Below are 14,894 nucleotides of genomic sequence, written 5' to 3' on the forward strand. Positions count from 1 at the left end.
AAACAGAGAACCGATTGTTTAGCAGCACACCTCTATATATAGGTATACGTATACACATATGTATGAATATGAACATATGATTATCTATGAATGACATCCGATAGGTTTTCATAAATTGCGATGATACCTACTAAGAATGCAAGTCTTTCACACTAACTAATTACATTATATGTATAAGTATAAGGTGATATCTATACATTGAATCAAATATAAGATACACATTTGAGTAAAATCTATTTCACTCTAAATTGCACAAAAAACTTATTCATATAAGATTTTATCCATATTAGAAAAATAAATTATCATTCGATTATATTGTTTTCATCTTAAACTGACATAACAAATATTTCTAAAAATCATATAAGAATCAATATCAAGTAAATATTTGACCATATTGATTTTGCACATGTTTATGTATTTTAACATATGATCACTATAAATTATATTGCATAAAGCGATATCCAAAGCCAAGATTCGAACATACATAGATTTATGAATCAGATACATAATTGAATAAAAATGTATTTGTATGTAAAATGTTATACATGTTCTTAGACGGTCTTCCGATGACACAAACTGCTAGAGCTGACCGTATACTGGGCATAACCTTCAAAAGGTTCAATATCGATTGGACGAAAATAAATTGTTTAAATGCGCGCATAGGCCGAGGGGGCGCAGTCACTCCGGAGCGCTCAGAGGGCATGATTTACGACAAAAGGGGATGAGATCGCAGGGAAAAGGGGTCGCGTCAAAGACGAGACGTCGGAAAGATGGCGACGCGGGCGGGGCTCACCTGTCGGCTGTCGTACGCGTCGAGGGGCTCCATGGCAGCGTCGGGCCTCCGCCCTGCAGCGGCGGCCGTCTAGCGACGAGCGGTTCAGGCGCTGGCCGACCGCAGCCGCAGCTGCCGGCGGCCGATCCGCCACCACTGGTCGCGAGAAAGCGCACCCAATTTCGCGGCCATGAACCGCGACGTCATTTTATTAAAAAAAACAAACATACGATTGGATTACAATTTTTTTTAACAATCAATCATTTGTTTAATTATCTAAAAATACAGCAAACCAATTCTTAATAATTATATATATGTATAAATAAAATTTCCTATAAAATTTCTACAAATGCTTTAATTTTATAACTTATAATAATTTAAAATTTCACGTTATACAAAGTGGAACGTAAAAGTATTTCTACATTCTTAAAAAGTACAAAAAATTAATTGTAAGCTTCAAAAACTTACAATTAATGAAAACAATACATTGCTGAAAAAGCTACCGAAATTTCCCCACTATTCTCTTTGTTATTTTAGGTGGAAAATCCTCAGTTCCCTAACTGATCTATTCTTCAAATCCTCAAGAGGTCGAGAACGATGCATATCGTTTGATGAAATACAATGTATCTTAATGAAATTGTAATATTAAAAAAAACATTTGACTGGCCAACTTTTGCCCCCCCCCCCTCCCCTGCGAAAAAAGCTGAAATTACTTGAATTAAAATTATGTTTAGGACAAGAGGGGCAGCGAAATTGTGAAAATGTGAAACACGTGTCTAACTCAATGATATCTTGAGGCAGGGACGAAGATAAAAAAATTACGAAAAACCTGTGACATCATTTGCGGAGGCGAGCGCCTCCCCGAACATTGCTTAAATCCACCCCTGCCATTGATATCCATAGTAGAGCAGCTGCAAGGTGAACCTGTATTTTGCACTTCCTAGCTTGTGCTTCTGTGGTCGGTATTATGTATGTCACTTAATTCATGACCCAACATCATTTTGTGAGAATTCTATATTCAATCGGCATGCAGACTATGCTTATAAGCTATCCATGCAGGGACCACGGCTTAGCCGCGCGACATCGCGTGGCCTCATAATTCTATACATATATACCTAAAGACGACAAGACAGCGGAACGCGACCAAGCCCACTGGCATACCTTACCCAGTTTCTTCCTTCCTCCGTCTCCAACAAAAGATAGCGATGCCGGGAGACCATCAGTAACTCCAGATCGCGAAACCAACCACGGTCATCCACCGGGATGACCCAGATTGAGATCAGCAGTGGACCGTCGTAGTTCGATGCAAAACAAACGTGTTCTGTGCTAGGTCGCTAATAAGCCTAGGCTTACACACGACTTGAAGAAATGGGTGGGAGTACCCAGGTACCGTAGTATGATTATGAGCTAAACATCTTGTCAATTGCTGAATGGATGCTCTTACTACATTTTCATTTATTGGCGTTTTAACGGTAAATGGTGCTGTTATTCAGTATAAACCCAGTTTTACAACTCAAAGTGTGCTGGAAAACTGGGTTTATATATTGAATCATTATCACATAATGGTTGCTCTCATAATACGCTTTAAATACAAACCCCGTTGCTCACCGGTCCAATTTATGATGGGTACTGCAAACTGCAAAGCTTAACCTATAGAATTAAACCAACTGCGCTTCTTTACCCCTATCATAGAAATATGGGAGACCTTTGTGCCCCACCTGCAACACTTCATCGGTGGACATTTTTTATTATGTAACAATAAATATGTGCTTAATTTATTTTAACAAATATAATATGCTGTAAATATTTAACAATAAAAGTACGTGTAATTATAGACAAACACTAATAGTCAATAAAGCAGTGCTAACTAATTAGCAGCTTGAAGACTATATATGAGCTGCAAATAAATTCAGTTCTTTACTTTGGTATTTGATAATGCTATAAATAGTTTATATTATTGATAGTTGCGTATTATTTTACGTTTTTTTTTTCGTATAAATAAAACAACTTTCGAGATTACAAAAGCTGACTTTTCAATTACCAACTGTTTTACTTGGCATCTTAAATGTTTGCAAAAATTGGCCCACGGGCTAAGAGGAATTGGATAGTGGTGACATTTAAAATTGTTTTATTTTTTGCTAAAATAGCATCGAATATTATGTACCCTTTAGCTGCTACAACGATTATCAAAATTTTACTTCATCACATATATATCGGCTCTTGTTACAAGTTCTCTTACTGCCGCTCTACCGCGATGCTGCCAACGTAGCTTCAGGGAGCTAACTGACTTCTCCCCCTCCTACAAATGTGAAAAAATATGAAAAATACATACCTATATCTAGCTTTGCTATACATACTTATTACTTGGATATTTGTGTTGTCAGCAAAAGTAGGGGTCACAAACACATGCATATACAATGTATAATATGAAAGGAATTAAAAAAAAATATTTGTTAATATTATTATGATAAATTAACTAATAGGTATTAAGTATACACAAAAATAAATAATTAAAATCGGCATTTTAATTTATAATGGTCAAAAATACTTTTGTTATGATTTAAAAATAGTACTGTCAATTCAAATATTCACGTTAAACCGAATCACACGAGTAAAATGAACATCTGGAAAATACTTTTTGACGATAAGGTTAAAAATTAGTTAAAAAATACTATTTTATTAATTTAATTTTTGTTTATTAAAGTTTTGTCATTTGACAGCCTGAACGATACCAGCTTTTCGATCTCGATAACTATGGCAAACTTAGTTCTACAAAGTTGCATAACCAAAAATGTCGGATTGTTGGATCAATTACGTTATCAAACGGCGAACATTATCTACAAAGTGTTAGTAATATTGATCATTTTAGGTATATACTTTTATTAATATTTTTGCTTTTATTTTTTAGTTTTCTAGTGAAAATGGAAATAGCAAGACTAAAATAGTAATATTAGTACATGGGACAAATTATTACTCTCCGCCAAACATTCCACAATGCGTGCAAGTATTTGGCCGCTTTCGCACTTTAAAAGAATTGGTTGGTTTTTAATACAATATATTGTACATATGTATGTATATGTATTCGCTTATTACTTACTATTATTATTTTTCATAATAATGTTTAAAATTTTAGACAAATGAACACGACCCTCTAAAGATAATAGATAATATTTATGTAACAGCAGATGTTATACAGCCTATTCCGCAGTCGTTATTTATTAAATTGTATGAAACATTAAAAAAAGTTAAATAATAATTAAAAGATGCTTTCATTTTTTCAATATGTAAAAATTATTTAATGTATCAGTATTATTTTTATTAAATTTTCTAGTCCTAAAAAACAATATTTTCTTTTCTTACTTTTATTTATTGAATGTATTGTAAGAAGTAGATTATGTTTCCTTTATCATGCTGTTATTTAGTATCATTGTTTAAATCTATCCGAGAATTAATATATTATATACTACATATGGAAAAGTGAAATCATATAATTTCACTAGCACCTGCCAGATAAATTATATTTTCACTGCTAAAAATATATATCTACCGATGAAAATGTATTCCGATATAATTTCACTGAAATTATATATTTTTATAAAAATATTTTCGGGAAAGATTCGAGACTGTTTTATCTGGATTTTCTTTAAGAAATAAGCACATGAAACTGTGCGTATTATTTATTTATTTTGCTGCATCAAATCTATTTGTCAAATTACTGATAATACAATCTGTAAAAACATTAAATTTATATAATTCAGCTAGTGCTGTTGTTGATTTTTCGTCATTTCTTTGCTTCTTCCTCAAGTATTCGATTGGAATTTTTAGATTAAATACCTAAATTTACTGCTACTAATATACATTCGTTGAATATTTCCTCTCATGTCCAATATTTTTTAAACGTTCAATAAGCAATAAAGTAAATAATAATTTGCAAACAAATTTTAACCCAAACGGAACCACGTCAAAAACTGCAATCTGTCCCTTTGAATAATAATGTTTATTGTGAAAGAACTACGTACCTAGAAAATGGGTGTTTTTGAAGGCAATGTTCCGCTCCTTTTATTTATTGTATAATATGTATGAAAAAGGGCTAAAAGAACTTATACCTGAGATACATCAGTATATAGGTACATCTCAAACAACTGTAGTTTAGTTCAGATTCATTATTTGAGGTCGGTTTTTATTTTTATTATAAATATGTTCTTGCTATAATTTTTCCAGAGTTGGGCACCTCAAGGAGAACAAGCCCCGGGAATTTTTCCCCTCCCCCTCTCGGCAGGCTTGCATATGGCAGTGTTTTTACTTAATTTATTTAACGGAAAAAAATATTTTTAACTAAATTTGAATATTAATTATTATTTTATAAAAAAAATTGAATATTAAAATAGCTTTTTAGAACAGAACTGTGTTTTAAATACCAAAAGGATATAAAAATAACTAATTATGGTAAAGTTGAAATTCAAACAAACATTTTTGACGGATTATAGCTAGTATCTTATATGTAATAATTTATTGCTCTAAGCCTAATTATGATTTCGATTGATCGTCACAGATTAAATTTTTCCTCATCTCACGAACTTTAAAAGAGTGTAAGCTGCAATAATAGTTTATAATTAATAAAATAAATGTCACTGATTTCTGTCTGTAAGACTACGAGTAAGTAGTTTTACTTCTTACTTGTAGGTGTTGATTGTGTTTACCCCGTTGTAACATATTGTCATGTTACAACATTTTTATTTAAAATTTAATTGGTTCACATAGACAAATAAAATTCAAGTCTTAATTATCATTAATAAGTGTTGGATGTAGAGCTTAAATAAAACATAATGCAATCGAATCTTCACATATACTTTAAAAATGTAATTGTTAAAATATATTAATTTTTCTATATTTGCACTAATAAATTAAAAATAAAATTTATTGTCCAGCTTTTAAAAAAATATATTAAAACGCTTGCTGCTAGTGAGTCGCACTTTGCTGACCTCTACTCTGGATGAAACGTTATATTAAATTTATGATTATTTTAATTAAATAAAATGGTCAATAAATACAATAAATTATTACCAGTAGTTTAAAGTATATGGATTATAATAAAAAAAAGTATGAATTATATATTTATTAATTAATAAACATTATAATGTAATAATAAAATATTTTTTTGTATATGTTGTAAGGTTGCCAAACTTTTTAGTCTTGTATATTATAAACGCCAAAATATAGCAAATAGCAGCCGATACAATGAAATAGCGTTGGTTGTCAACGTTGACTCAGTAACACTGCCATAAACATATATGTAGATAATTTTGTTCGAGTTTACTGGCAGCCCTACAAATATTATTTAAGCACATCATGGTTTCACATTTAATCAAACAAACATTATAAATGTCAATTGGTTAAATATTAAGAAATTATGTCCATTCAAAATGTATAATATAAAATATGTAATGTTCAAAAAATCACATTCACTATTGACGAATAACAATACAAATATAGTACGATATAAAAAAACATTACAAATATAAATCTTATCACAATCTATATAGATCGGAAGGCACCGTTAAATGTATATACATTTATTTAATTACAAAGGATCGATAACCAACTTTATAAGTAAAATTAAACACATTAATTCATTTAACTACAAAATAAGGAATTATAAGAATAATAAGAATCGCGAATTTATCCGTGTGTACTAGTGTTATAAATTAGTTTGTCATATATTAGTAAAAAACAGCCTTTACAGTAAATATACAATCTCATAAAATATGAATTCTGTATAATGTACATAATATATAATAAATTGTCCTTATAAAATGCAAAGACAAGACACTTACGTTACACAAAAAGTGTATATATGCTCTTAGCAGTGATTAACAATAAAATATATTACTCACATTATTAGTCTAAGTTAAAAATATATATGTATATACAGTGGAACCTCACAGCATAATTCGTTTCGGGATTTTACTCGTAACGTGAAACAATTTTTCCCATATGAATCGGTGAGTGAAATTTAATTTTTATTAACTCTTATATATAAAAAAAATTCTATCGTAAATTAGAGTACGCTCAGGATAAGGATTCCGGTTTGTTATTGTGTGCGTGAACTGTGTGGCTCAAAACAATTTCGCTCAGAATATTTATTTTTTTTATTTTAAAAGAAAATATATGTTTATTTAACATACATACATCTGAGCTAAGTTGGAAATTGATGTCATTAATTAAATATTTGCAAAATTCAAAATCTTTCACTAGTCAAAAAAATAATGAAGTCTTTAGCTATTTTTCAAAAGCAAAAAGATATAAAATGGGCAAAGAAATTATTCGCAGATTGTTAAATGGCTTACGACTCTATTAAATCATTAGAATCCATTGAATAAATTAAAAAATTATCATTGGTGCATCGATAAGAATAATAACTTTTTTAAGCCTTACAGAGAATAGTGTAAAAAAACCAACAACGTACGGATTAATGGAAAAATAATTAAAATATTTTAATCCACGGGTAAGAGAATGAATAACTTACAGTGTATATTTGAAGCCTTGATATCAATTAAACCAATATCAACACAAAATTATTTAAAATAAATCACTAGAGAAGATCGAACTTCTGTGCCACACTGCACTTTAATGACGAATACTAGCGTTGACGAATCAGCGACTGTCCTTAAAAGAGAAAGCGAGACAACGAAGTACGCGCTACATCGCTTCTCCCTCTTATATACATGTACACGCACACAATAACAAACCGGCATCCTTACCCCGAGCGTACTCTAAATTAAAATAATTTCTCCAAAATTTTTCTTTTTTTAATTTGGAATAAAATGTTCGCTACGATTATATAGTACCGACTTACATATATCGTACGCGTGAAGGTTTCTTTTACTTTACCGTGTGCTGAAGGATTAGATTTGTTTTGATCACTTATTTTTTACTCATCAGATGGCATCAATAAGAAAGAGAGTATACCAGGAAGAGTTTCTCAATTATGGGTTTAAACAAATAGACAAGGAAACCACAGTGTATTTTTTCTTTGAAAGTACTGACTGCAGAATCTTTCAAAAAGAGTCAGTTGAAGAAACACTTGGATAATATATACCCACATTTATCTTCCAACCCACAGGAATACTTTGTAAATTTGTAAATTTCCGTCAAAAGACAAAGGGTGGATAACATCATGAGAGGTACATTATTAAATCAACGTTCAGGCATCAAAAGCTAGCTTTGAGGTGGCTCGATCGATTGCCCGAAACAAGAAACCATATACTATTGATAACGATTTGATTAAACCAGCAGCATTGAAAACGGTAGAGTTAATGTGTGGTCAGGTAAGAAGTCATAAAATCAAATTCAGTGTGCTTGTCTGCAAAAGTCGTGATTTTTTTTACTTTAACTTAAAATGTGAGGGAACAAGTTAAATCTTCAATAAAAGAAAGCAAATATTTTTCTATTTAGCTTGATGAGGCTACAGACATCAGTAGTAATTCCCAGCTGATGGTATTTGTTCACTACAAAGGTTTACATACAATTGAAGAGGAATTATTGTTTTGTTCTCCTCTCGAGTTGCGCTCTTGTGGAATTGATTTCTACAATTATATTAATGAATTCTGTAAAAACGTTAATTTAAAGTGGAAAGACTACATTGTTGTATCTGTTGATTTCCAGCTATGTTGGGTTATATTAGTGGACTTTAGGCTTTAGCGAGAAAATAATAAAAAATTGAAATTAATCAACATATTGTACATCATCACTTTTGTCGATATCACAATTATAACGTATCTTTTACCAAACACAAAGAAAGGTTCTCTGATTATTTTCCAGATCTTGATTCACATACTGTCAGTTGGATTGTAGATCCATTAAATGTAAAATTGCTGATTTACCAGAAGAGCCTCTAGGATTGGCAGAGATACTTCTTGAACTTCTATCTAATAATGAAGCATGGATTCATATCTGTCATATTTTTGAATCTCAATAACTGTAAAGGCTTTCAAAACTGCACACGAGGAGACAGACAAAAAATTGTTGCCTTTTGCAACAACCTACTTTTGCGAACAAGGATTTTCCACTCTGATGAACATAAACACAAAACAAATATATCAATTGGATTTTAAAGATTCAAATTCCTCTGACAGCAAAATGCCTCACGTTTTTTCGAATTTCTGTTTAATAATGACAATATTAATTGATTATATTTTATATTTATAATTGTATTTTCTTTATAAATAGATTTAAGAAAACTTACGAATTGAAATAATATATGATTTTCTATCTTTCAAATCAATAGGGTAACGTTGATGTAAATAAATATATTTTTGGGTAATGGGTAAAAAAGTTAGCCAATCCCTGGCATATATATTAAAGGGAGTATTAATATTAGATTTACTTAATAGGCATATTTCAGTAAGCTCTTTACGAAAAATAATGTAAAGAAATATCAAATTGGATTTCTCTCGAAGGACAATTTAAATAGTAAATATATAATGTTGAATTACTTATATGTGTATTTGTACAGTTATTGGTAAATTTGTCAAGTATACTTGTTGTGGAATTCTGCTTATATAGAGCAGTTAATCGGGAATGCGGAATCCGTAGCTAGGATACATGGTTATATAGGATAGAACGCGTTTCTGCCAATTATGGGTCGCTGGTTGTTTTGCGGGTTCTGTGTACTGCTTGTACCGAATTGAGTTGGATGTTGAGCTACGGACAAATGGTAAAATTTGTTTATAATTTTATATAACGTTCAAGGGCTCTGCTTCGCTTACTAGTCCGTAAGAATGACGAAGTCATCGGAATTCAAGCGGACGTGTCCGTAATACACATTGGCATTTATTTTTGGATCTACATAATTATTTTGAGTTGATAATAAAATAGTAAAATTAATTTAAAAATCATTAATAGATAAAAAAAAATCTAGACTACAATACGTACGTTGACTGTGAATTCTCTAAGATTGACGCTATTTGACATAAAGACGAGAAGAAAATATTAATACACTCACCTAGGCCTGAAAGGATGTTTTGAGAGTTGACTTCGTCCAACACCAGCGAGGCATTCGGATTTGCGGAATAAGAAGCCTGTGGATTCGGATACCGAACGGGGGAATTAGGATACGGCGCTTTTGAGTCGGGATACGGCATCGGCGATGTCGGATACGGCGCAGCATAATAAAGCGATCCACTTGCATTCGGAGGGTAGGACGGCGGCGGATCGAAGTTAACACCCTCGAATCGATCTTTGTTCAACGGACCATCTGGCGGAACGCCTACGGTGAGACCCTCCGGGGGAGGTGGATGAAATCCGGACAGCGGCACGGTTCCTATAATTATGGGAAAGGTGGCGTCCATATCGATATAACAGCCCGAACAGTGGACGATGACCTGAAAAATGGCAAATGACAATCACAAGAGCTCGGAAAGGGAATCAACCGTGCAATCCCAAAAACTAGACTCGCCTTTATTTCATAATTGAGCTCTATAATTCTGCAGCTTAACAAGTTGGATGGAGGCAAGGATGGAATTTTCATGTTCTCGGTCCAATTCACCGTGCTGTGGGCCAAAACGCGTTTAGTGTTAATTTTGGAAATCTCCATTTTGAACGTTTTATCGGAACAGGGACTGAGACAGTGGAACGTGGCCACCTGTAAAAAATCAGACGTAGTTATAGCGCTTTGAAACGATTGCAAAGCAAAAAGCTTTCAAAGTCTCACCTCTCTTAAAATCAAGGAGATGTTGTCTAGGCCGACATTGCTTCCGTTTTCCACGCTGACATCGAAGGGCATCGTCTGTCCGCAACAAAATCCAGACACGGGAAGACCGACGTCTACGATCAACGGACCGGACTTGCACCAGCAACAGCAGAAGTGCTTTTTGAGGTGCGTGCCGATCGTCATCTAAAAACGGTCGCAATTAGACGATTGCACGTATATACTGTTTCACAGCATGTGACGAAATTTACCTTAGCCTTCTCTATCCTGTTCAAATCTATGTGCATGAAGACGTGGAAGATCAGCCTGGTATCTTTGTTCCTCTTCCACGGTCTGTCCAGCGTCACCATGATGGTGTAGCGAATGTAACCATGTGTTCTTTCGTAGGAAGACGGAAGAACAGGTGGAAGTGTACACGCGAATGCATAGGAATGAGTTCCGGCGGGGAGTTCCATCTCGTTTCCTTCAAACGGCACGCTTATGGTTATACGAAAAAGTGCAAGATGTCATTGAACTCACCTTTGCCACCGATCAAGTAGTACGAGATGTTGAAGTAGTTTTCGCTCGCATGGTGGTTGACCGTCCTCTTGCCCCGCTTGATCTTCCACGACACTTGGGCTTCGCCTTTGAAATTAATGCTGATGCCTAGAACGAGACGTTGCCTCTTAGTCGAGAAGAAACCTATCCAGCTCGAAAATCTCAGTAGAGGTTATTTAAGATGACTAGATTTTGAAAATATCAAAGAAGGGCACTAATAAAAAAGTTTATTGCATTATTGCAGTGGGAGCTAAAAAGAAAGAGGGCATTTTAGAAATTTTTGTTCAAATGCTCTCTCTGAAATATTTGTTTGTGGAGGACAAATTCGAGAGCTTTTTTCGTTTAAATCATAAAGAAGTACAGATTGCCACGAAGATTAAAAAAAAGGTCATTTCGAAAATTTTGCTCAAAGTCCATCTCCGAAATTTTTTTGAGGAGAAATTTCTACAGGAGCTAAAAAACAAGGGCTATTTAGAAATTTTTGTTGAACGACAAAATTTTTAAGGAGGACATCTGGTCATCTTAAGTTAATGTAAACGAATGTCGTAAGGCACGTTTTGAACGAGCATGTAGATTATCGATTCGATGCTTTGGTTTTATCAATATTTTAACAATAAATTAATGATCATTATTTGATTCACAAAATGGTATTTAAATATAAAAGGCAATATACATAAATATTAAATGGTTAGCATTAACATCGTTCTTGATATTACAGTTTAAATACCGTTTTTGTAAGTGTAAAAAGTCAGTATTAAAATGTCAGTATAAAATTTCAGCACAGCCGGAGCAGATGGACCGCTCCGAGTCGTACGGTTTGTTAGATGATCTAACGAGGCTAAAAACAGTTTTGCAATTTTGCAACATTATTTATTTTTAAATTGGTATAATTTATTATTTTTGATCTGGAATGCCTTTATATTAGGGATTTCAATAATACCGGTATTACCGAGAGGCAAAACAGTAAATACTGGTATTATTTTGCTGGCTTGTTTAAACATGTTTAGTGATTAGCAAAACCCAAACATTCGAATACCCCGGAAATTATTGTTTCGATATATGAAATATTCTAATAAATTATAGTGAAACCTTAAATTTTTTTTTTAATTTGACTCGAAAAACAAGAAAAAAAAACTTTTGTCATTAATTTAGATAGTATGTATTAACATTTAAATTTTCATTAATCCATTTCAATTTTCCAAGGGTGTCATTTTGGGGGGAGGGAGGGACAGGTTGGTGCATTTGAAAAAAAGGTGAAATGAAGTCTCTTCAATTTTCTTCATTGAAACTGATTAATGGGATTTCAATCGATTTGATATATGAGTAATTTGAGTTACGAGCTCCGTCATGTAATGAATTAAACTTGTAAGTCAAGCACCAATATATATCATTATCCCTTTCAATGTTTACAAGGATTCAGTATGGGTGATTATGTTTTGTAGAAATTTTTGTTTCTTTAATTTATTATAACTATACTTAATTGACATAATGTGTTTAGTATCTTTAAATGTTGTTTAGTGTGATTGATGATTGTTGATTGATGATTAATAAATTATTTGAATGATAACACATATAATATTTATTTTAAAATTATTTATATTTTTCATATAATTGTTTATTTGTTCTCGTGTTAAAAGTAACATAAATTAAATTTAAGTTATAAATGTTTATGTAAATGTGATAACACTACAATGAGCACTATTTTATTCTTTGGTTCTGCTTTCAAGCAATATAGGCATTGTCGTTTTGGTAGTTCTAAACCGTGGAAATATCGTTTTCAACAAATAAATACCAGTATTGCAATTCATAATATATATAGGTATATTCTAAGAAGGGTGAATATATTATAGTATAACTGAAAATCTGCGCATATCGATGAGAAAGATAGTAGAAAAAAGTAGACTATATTAATTATAATAGGTATATATGTTTTGTGCTCTGCTAATGGTATAAAACTTAAATTCCATAGTATGCGTTACAATAGAGTCGAGAATGTTAATTGTTTTGCTACCGAATTAGATGACCAATGGGAAAAATTGAAATGTTTGTACCCAGAGTCCGTACTGATGGTCAAAGAAGCGAATAAAACGAATAATTTTGTTCAAGGTCAAGGACTAATGGACAAAATAACAAAATTTTTGAGAACGTCTAGTCACAAATAAAAATAAAAATATTTTTGCAAAAGCATGCAATACCAAAAATGTTATCGTCAGTTACCGTTGATCTTTTTTGGCGATTCGATAATGTAATCGACGTGGCCGCTGACCGTCTGGCCCGGATGGTACATGCCCCGTCGTTTGTCCAGCGTGATGCTGCATTTATTGAGCCCCATTTCGCTTCCTCGTATCGAGCGACGCCTCCCGCTGCTGACGTTCACTCACAATCAGAGTCGATCTCGTCTGACAAACCCGTATTTTGAACGCAATATATAAAATCAATTAAAAATATATAGTGAATTTTCTACCGTTACCCTCTGGATTTGTCTTTTTGACGTCAGACAAAAAAGATTCGGTTGAAGACACTCGTTTTTCTTACGAAAATATTTAATGGCTGTGATATATGGAAAACGGCTAACATAATTTCAATACAGCAACCGGTAAAAGTTCCTAGCCCCCCTATTAGTTTCCTTTCTTGCCATGAGTCAAGTCTTCGAAAATCTGAAAAAGCTGCAACCGCATATAAAACTTATTATTCCAGAATTTCGATTTGGCTTTAAGCAAAAACACTCCACTAATCACCAATTGACAAAAGTTGTAGAATATGTTTCAAAACAAATCAACATTAAAAGTGTGACGGCATTCTGACAGTTTCCAGTGCTGCCACACCATCGCTCAACTTGGGAAGCTGGTGTTTTTTAAGAACTTGCAACATTCAGTCACTATCTTGCCAAGGATTCCAAAGATTAGAACCTACATGCGCTACAAGAGAGACACGGGAATGTTCTTATAAGATATCGAAAAGGCGTTCGACACGGTAAGGCATGACAGCCTCCTATTTAAATTACTAAGAGGTGACGTACCTTTCTATCTGATTTGCAGCATAGTTGCGTATTTGAGAAACGAGCAATACATCCTAAATGTCAAGGGATCTCCTTCGACTCCGAGAGATATACCGATGGGAATCTCACATTTTTAATGTGTATATTAGCAATATTTCAATTTTCTGATCTCTTTCTATGTTGATAATACAGCTCGCTACACGTCATCCTCGAGTCGTAACCTTATTATAAATCGTCTTCAAGATGTATTACTCAAATTGGCGACATACTTCCGCCAATCGAAGATAAAAATGAATGAGGCCAAAACCGAGGCGATTTTCTTCTCAAAAAAGAAAATATCACCACCTTCCCGACAACTTTACTTGAATGATTCGCCTGCGAAGTGGAGTGATAAAGTTAAATAAGTACTATTATTCGATGCCCAGCGAGATTTCAACAAACGGGTCAATTGCCTTCGGATTAAAAATATTTTTTGATGGATTTAAAAGGTTAATGTGAAATTTAATGTGTAAATTATCCACAAAAAACTATAAATTATAACTCTGAATAAGAAATCAATAGTAATTATGAGATGCAACTTAATAACGATTTGTGAAAAACTCACAATCAATAACAGATAAAATTTAAAATGTATACAACTAGCAAGCAATTGTCTGAAATATAAACTGTGAATAAATTAAAATATTACATTTTGAAATTAAATTTTTTTTATCTTTTCTTGGTGCGTTTGGCCGCCCGCGTTCCCCACGCGCGTTACACGCTGGTGATCCTCTTGAAGTCTCCCTGATCCTAAAGGCCTGCATCAGCTGCCTGCTTCCGCGGTGTAGTATTTTTTTACACAATATTTTGTTGCTAGGTATAATTTGTAGTTGTTGGGG

The 14,894-nt window shown here is 33.0% G+C and overlaps 2 protein-coding genes and 1 long non-coding RNA gene across 13 annotated transcripts in view; 1 reads left to right on the forward strand and 2 right to left on the reverse strand.

Moving 5' to 3' along the window:
* The window catches only part of Patronin (calmodulin-regulated spectrin-associated protein patronin), an 82,017-nt gene extending 81,071 nt beyond the window's left edge, over positions 1–946 (reverse strand). For all 8 annotated transcript variants that reach the window (XM_088203511.1, XM_088203509.1, XM_088203498.1 and 5 more), the window contains exon 1: positions 794–946. In XM_088203511.1, coding sequence (XP_088059637.1) covers positions 794–826 — 33 coding nt within the window. In that variant the 5' untranslated portion in view covers positions 827–946. The remainder of the gene's footprint in view (positions 1–793) is intronic.
* Positions 947–3,343: 2,397 nt separating this feature from the next.
* On the forward strand, positions 3,344–5,169 carry LOC148225964 (uncharacterized). 2 transcript variants are annotated; one of them, XR_015812315.1, is made up of 4 exons: positions 3,344–3,421; positions 3,493–3,618; positions 3,681–3,809; positions 4,994–5,169. It is a non-coding gene; the product is annotated as an uncharacterized LOC148225964 (long non-coding RNA). The 2 variants fall into 2 exon arrangements; XR_015812314.1 differs by lacking the exon at positions 4,994–5,169 and adding an exon at positions 3,906–4,276.
* Positions 5,170–7,570: 2,401 nt separating this feature from the next.
* LOC148225965 (arrestin domain-containing protein 3-like) lies at positions 7,571–13,859 on the reverse strand. 3 transcript variants are annotated; one of them, XM_088204355.1, is made up of 9 exons: positions 13,757–13,859; positions 13,489–13,675; positions 13,236–13,417; positions 11,001–11,126; positions 10,733–10,944; positions 10,485–10,667; positions 10,230–10,415; positions 9,777–10,155; positions 7,571–9,475 (listed from the first exon to the last, which is right to left on the reverse strand). In XM_088204355.1, the coding sequence occupies exons 3-9, from the start codon at positions 13,348–13,350 to the stop codon at positions 9,381–9,383; spliced, it is 1,296 nt and encodes a 431-aa protein (XP_088060481.1). In that variant the 5' UTR covers positions 13,351–13,417; positions 13,489–13,675; positions 13,757–13,859; the 3' UTR covers positions 7,571–9,380. The 3 variants fall into 3 exon arrangements, with proteins under 3 accessions (XP_088060481.1, XP_088060480.1, XP_088060482.1); XM_088204356.1 differs by having other exon boundaries at positions 9,242–9,475; positions 13,483–13,675; XM_088204354.1 differs by having other exon boundaries at positions 9,085–9,475; positions 13,236–13,684.
* Between the last annotated feature and the right edge of the window lie 1,035 nt (positions 13,860–14,894).

Source organism: Plectrocnemia conspersa, unplaced genomic scaffold (assembly GCF_051122295.1).
Source record: "Plectrocnemia conspersa isolate PC_06_02 unplaced genomic scaffold, ASM5112229v1 ptg000014l, whole genome shotgun sequence".
Taxonomy (NCBI): domain Eukaryota; kingdom Metazoa; phylum Arthropoda; class Insecta; order Trichoptera; family Polycentropodidae; genus Plectrocnemia; species Plectrocnemia conspersa.